This window comes from Salmo salar, chromosome 15 (genome assembly GCF_965601325.2).
Source record: "Salmo salar chromosome 15, fSalSal1, whole genome shotgun sequence".
Lineage (NCBI taxonomy): Eukaryota > Metazoa > Chordata > Actinopteri > Salmoniformes > Salmonidae > Salmo > Salmo salar.
The window spans coordinates 91,632,812-91,638,811 of NC_138305.1; the positions used below are offsets into that span (position 1 = coordinate 91,632,812).

Consider the following 6,000-nt stretch of genomic DNA (forward strand, 5'->3'; position numbering starts at 1 on the left):
ATACCTTTTCTCTGTATCTTGTATGTATTTATCTGGGTGGCACATGGCGTAGGCCTGAAGCAGACAGAGCGAGAGAATGAAGAAGAGAGAGAGATCTGAGGACTGATAGCACATGACCGTTAAATCGACTGATACACTATCTACCACTCAGCAAGGGAACAGTCCAGGATGACATACCACTGGCTGACAGACAAGAGAACACACACAAACCCCCTCCACACTCACATTGATACACATGGACCTTTCTCGCATCTAGTTGCACCTCAACTTCACTATTTGACTTTCTACTTCCCACTTTAATGAATGATTTAATTAATGTTGTAATTACTGCCTTGTGTTTGCTTATGTTTTTCTCTTTGTTGTGAAGTTTTGCACAGGTGGGGGCTGGACATGGGGGAGTCCACTGCTGTTTCCCATCAATAATTACATATGTGATATTCAGGAATGCTCTCATTTAGTAGGACTGGAAATCCCACATAGTCCTCTATAATATAATTTGCATGCTCTTCTCACTCATGCATGGAGTAAAAAAATTGTTCCCTGCCCAGGCTCCAACCTTGTATTTCTGTAGATCAAGTTACTGTACATTTAAAAACATGGCCCTTACAGATTGACTTCAGTTTAGCCATTTCTGGGTTTGTTTCTTGGACATCAATCTGTGTCAAAATAAAAGGCTGTGGCCCACAAGCAATGTAAGATTGATAAAGTGTTGAAAACAGGGACATTTAAGAACTATAATATGACATAATGACGTAAAGTGTAGACTGATTCCTGTGGGTAATAAATGTTGTCGCTCAAAAATCTATCACGTCATCCATAACAAACACAAAAGAAAAAGGTAATGTAACGCTTCATCATCAAAAAGGTAATGTAACGCTCCATCACCAAAAAGGTAATGTAACACTCCATCATCAAAAGGTAATGTAACGCTCCATCATCAAAAGGTAATGTAACACTCCATCATCAAAAGGTAATGTAACGCTCCATCATCAAAAGGTAATGTAACGCTCCATCATCAAAAGGTAATGTAACGCTCCATCATCAAAAGGTAATGTAACGCTCCATCATCAAAAGGTAATGTAACACTCCATCATCAAAAGGTAATGTAACGCTCCATCATCAAAAGGTAATGTAACACTCCATCATCAAAAGGTAATGTAACGCTCCATCATCAAAAGGTAATGTAACGCTCCATCATCAAAAGGTAATGTAACACTCCATTATCAAAAGGTAATGTAACGCTCCATCATCAAAAGGTAATGTAACGCTCCATCATCAAAAGGTAATGTGACGCTCCATCATCAAAGACAGAAAAAAAGAAAGACAAACAAAACTAAATCTCAGACTCTAGATGCACCTGCCAAGAGGCTTTCACATGAAAACAATATAACCGATTGGAAATAAGTGTTTAATTAAGCAGAAAAATAAAGGCTATGCATTTACACAGGCAACACACCTGAGGAAGAATCGGTTGACTAATCCACACCTTAGTGGTACTGATATTTCAATGTAGATATTGTAACTGGAGTCTTTTGTTCACACTAATCTTAAGGGTCCTTGGAGAGCTTGACCCAACACCATGGTGGGGGTTGGTGTGATTCCCTGAAGGCATCATTTAAAATGGTGGCAATCTCAATTGACACTGAACACACACAAAAGCTCTACTATACTGTGCCTAAATGGTGTATGTATTCTTAACCTTTGGTCAGTCATCCTAGACAATCACTGTATCAGAATGGCTATCCATCTCCAACCCTAAAAATAGCCTACCTAAATAAATCATTTAGATTATCACCTTAGATTAACACAGGATTAACAAAATCCAAATCAATGTCTATTGTATGAGATGATCAAATGGTGAAATCATTCGAATTTAAATCCTAAACAGAAGTGGTTTTAATTTTAATGGGGGGAGGATTCCATTATACTGATGCTGAATAGCCTACTCTTTTGTTCCTGCCTGAGACCCTCATAAAGACCAAATACGCACGGTTACTGCGCTCATGTCAAACACTGTACAAACGCAATATCACTGTTATCTATTTATAAGCAAACATCAGAATATAACGTTTGATGAATGTGAATAAATGCACTAAGGGGGATAAGTCATAAAAATACATGCAATGTAGTGTACCAGCGCAAGGAGTGCATGTGGACCGATCCGCATCTATCCTGCACAGGACAATGCTAGGTGGTGGGGTGCACACATATCCTACTGTAACTATAGCTAGTTTTGCTTTTCATAGCATGACCATATTGTCAATAGAAATGTATGTTTGTCAATTAGTTCAAGACATTCAAACGAAAAAACATATGCTAATGGTTACAATACATTTAGGCTAGGATGTTCAAGGCTTGTGGAGCGCAATTAGCCCTCCCCATTGAAAATAGGATGGCTTTTGTGGATTTATGCTATCATACGAGGTAAAGGTGAACATGATCAAATATTTGGATAATCTATAAACCCTCACCTCTACCTTCCTTACAATGCCCTCCTCCAAGGGACACACCAACCACCCCGACATCCCCCATTTGGGCACGCTGCTGGCACCCAATGTATGCGCGTTCACTCAATTGTCCTACATGGCAGGAGTCTGGACCAGACATAGGCTACTAGGCATATGCCTACTTTTATCATTATTTTGTGAATGGGCTATCAACTCATAAATACTGCTTAGTAGCATAACGCACTGCATCCCAGTGCTACATACACCCTGGTTCGAATCCAGGCTGTATGACAACCGGCCATGATTGGGAGTCCCATACTGCGGCGCACAATTGGCCCAGCGTCGTCCGGGTTTGGCCGGTGTAGGCCGTCATCGTAAATAACAATTTGTTCCTAACTGACTTGCCTAGTTAAATAAAGGTTACATTTAATAAAACAAAAATAATGCTAACGATTCGTTAACAGAACATTAACCGAGTCATTCGCGAGACGAGCACAGAATGATACCCCACACTGGCGATTTTGCCTCTTTATGCACCGGCGTTGCTATGGTAACTGATCGGGTTGGGAGTATGAGTGCTCTGTTCAGAGGATGAGAGTCGGAATAGGTTAGTCTGTGAATAGGTTGGGGTGAGGAGGGAAAACCAAACACGGAAAAGTTGTAATCAAATAGCCTATGACAGGTACATGTGGTTGTGGTGAAATCAAATGGCCTAGGTTTAACTGATGGTATGGGACTTGTCATGCGACCACGCGCATACACACACAAACACGCACACTTTACCGTTGACTTGACCGGGACATATAGGACGGGCTTCCCTGACGCTCCTTTCTTGTGCTCCCCGAGGATGTTGCTCCCGACCTGAAACCCTTTCGACTTCACCCAGAATTTGAATTTAGCGTTGATGTGACTATTGTCGACATACATGCTGTCCGACTCTTCGTTTTGCAACAATGTCTGCATGATTTTGTTGTATTTTCGCCGGGTGACGGTCTTTGTTTTACCCGAGTCCCCATATGTCCGGAGGCACCAGTCCTGAAATTCACGGAACATCTCAGCCTCTAAAACGACGGGACTCTGGCTTCTTTTCGTTATATCAGTGCATGATGATTTTTTTGTTGCCATAGCGTTCGCTCTTATAACCCGTTTGTCCCTTCAAATAATAGGCTATAATAGCTAGGCTACTAAAATGCTGGTTTCCCCCTCCTCTGCCCGTCCCGCGTCGAGGAGGATGGTTCCGCAAATGGGATGGCTTTCTCCCTTTCCTTAAACTGGATTAAAGGCGTAGGAAACTGATTCGGGCAGCAGCTGCACACCTGTTTGCAGAGACGCTTTGCCTGCTGTCCCGAACCGCAACGGCAAAATGTCACTTGCTCACATATTCCGATGAGGAACTGAGGGAGGGGGCTGTCCTATAGAGCGGGTATTTCCCACCTGTGCGTAAACGGTCTCTTGACTGGAAGCTGAGATATGGATAAAAAAAACACAGTGCTCACTAAACAATAAAGAACAAAGGATGAAGGAAAAACCTTGAACCGTGGTTTTCTAATGAACTACTTTTAGACATCCGACCTGATGCAGGCTCAAGTGAAAACCGTAACAATTCTAAAACATTTAGGCTACTCGGTATTGAGCCATGTAGGCTATCCTATCATCACAACCAGTCACGCGCACCGGGGATGTTTCCCTGCTTCCCACCTGTTTGAATGGGACCTGCGCGTGCACCATCCCGAACCGCCTATAGGACGTTCCGTAGAAATTATATTCTCAAAGAAGCAATAGGATATAAATGCAACCTGTAAAACCAAGCATCTTAGGTTAATTGAAAGGCGTTATCTGTAAGGGAATGGGAAATTACAAGGTGCATTATAGGCAGCAGCCTAATCGTAGAGTGAAAATGTCCGATACACCGACGACGCCTCTGCATCAATGAAGAACTATGATTATTTGAAGAATTTCCTCAAATATGAATAAGACATGTTAAATATACACTATTAATTTGGTGGTCATGAGAAAGCAATCTCTTGTCTTCACTCACAAAAATAGACTGATATCAGATCTGGTCCGGACAGAAGACTGAATTATAGACCTATAGGAAATATAAATGGTCCATCTGTCCCACCCAAAAATTATAACTATTGCACATAGTCTACAGTGAGAGATGCACAAGCATGTAAAGTATCAACTCTGTCTGTCTATGTGCTATTCCACCCACATTGACCCAAAGAAAATCCATGGAGTTCAATAGACTCCGATCTGAGGTAAAATGCTCTTAATGCTCTCTATGTTTTGGCATTCGCCTGGCTAGTGTCCTATAATGTTCCAGCGTGTTCTCTGTGTCCATGTGTGTGTGAGGCCTCTGTAGAACCATGCCGGGACTGCTGCTGGTGGTGACTGCTCCTGTTGCCATGACAGCAGGGCAGCAGAGGTGGGATGCCCCATCCTCATCTCTCCATCCTCCCTGACTCACACCAACACACAACGGAATTCTGGACAATAATACCACCCCTCTGCTCTCGCCTCCATATCCTAACACTGAATAATGAACAGCTTCAACTCAATCAACAGGTCCCTGACCAAATAACAATGTGTGTGTGTGTTTGTGTGTGTGTGTGTGAGAGAGAGCGAGAGAGAATTTATTTGTTGTTTTATTCAGCCACACACAGATGTGACTATTTATTTTTGTTTCTTCATGTGGTATTATTTTGATACATATCTCTCTGGCAGGACTGGCCTGCATTAGTGAAGGTTGAGTGGATTAGCCAGCCCACTGAACGGCCCCGCTCAAGGCTACATAAGTCCCAGCATCTGCTAGGGACATGGTTTGAGATGCCGCCGGAGTAGGAATGTTAAGTTGTTTCACAGTTTTTCTTGTTTGTTAACTCTTGATGTCACAGGAACACTGATGTAAACGCTGCTCAATCTGATAAATCACATAACCAAAGGCACGTGTGTGTGGGTTTGGTATATTTGAACCTGAAATGAATTTGGATCAACATAGACACACCATCACTGAGCACAGACATGGGCGAGCATACATGACACAAACACACACGCACGTGCGCACACAAGACAAGACCTCTGACTGAGAGGACCTTTAACCTGGTCCAGTGTACCGCTGCACCCCATTCCACAATCAAATGAGGTTCAGCTGGTGGGAAGTCACACTTTCTCACTCCTAATGAGGCGATATAGTGCTGGAATTATTGCCACCATCCCCCACTATAATGATTCTCCACACCAGGGGGTGGCTAGGGGTGACTCTGGTACTGACAGGCTGAGCTTACAGTGTGTCAGGCAGTGAGGGAGAGAGAGAGAGACAGAGACAGAGAGAGAGAAAGAGAGAAACAGAGACAGAGAGAGAGTGAGAGAGACAGAGCGAGAGCGATGGAGAGAGAAAGAGAGAAAGACACAGAGAATGAAAGAGAAGGAGAGAGAAATGCAGAGAGAGAGAGAGAGAGAGAGAGAGAGAGAGAGAGAGAGAGAGAACAAGAACAAGAGAGGAGAGAGAGTGTGGCTGAGATGGATGGAGACAGAGAGTGTGAGACTGAAT

At 43.0% G+C, this 6,000-nt stretch overlaps 1 protein-coding gene across 1 annotated transcript in view; it reads right to left on the reverse strand.

Annotated features, from left to right (window-relative positions):
- The window catches only part of LOC106572463 (nucleolar protein 4-like), a 60,530-nt gene extending 56,570 nt beyond the window's left edge, over positions 1-3,960 (reverse strand). Inside the window, exon 1 of the mRNA XM_014146673.3 lies at positions 3,231-3,960. Within this exon, the coding sequence (XP_014002148.2) occupies positions 3,231-3,572 (342 nt within the window). The 5' untranslated portion in view covers positions 3,573-3,960. The remainder of the gene's footprint in view (positions 1-3,230) is intronic.
- Positions 3,961-6,000: the final 2,040 nt, after the last annotated feature.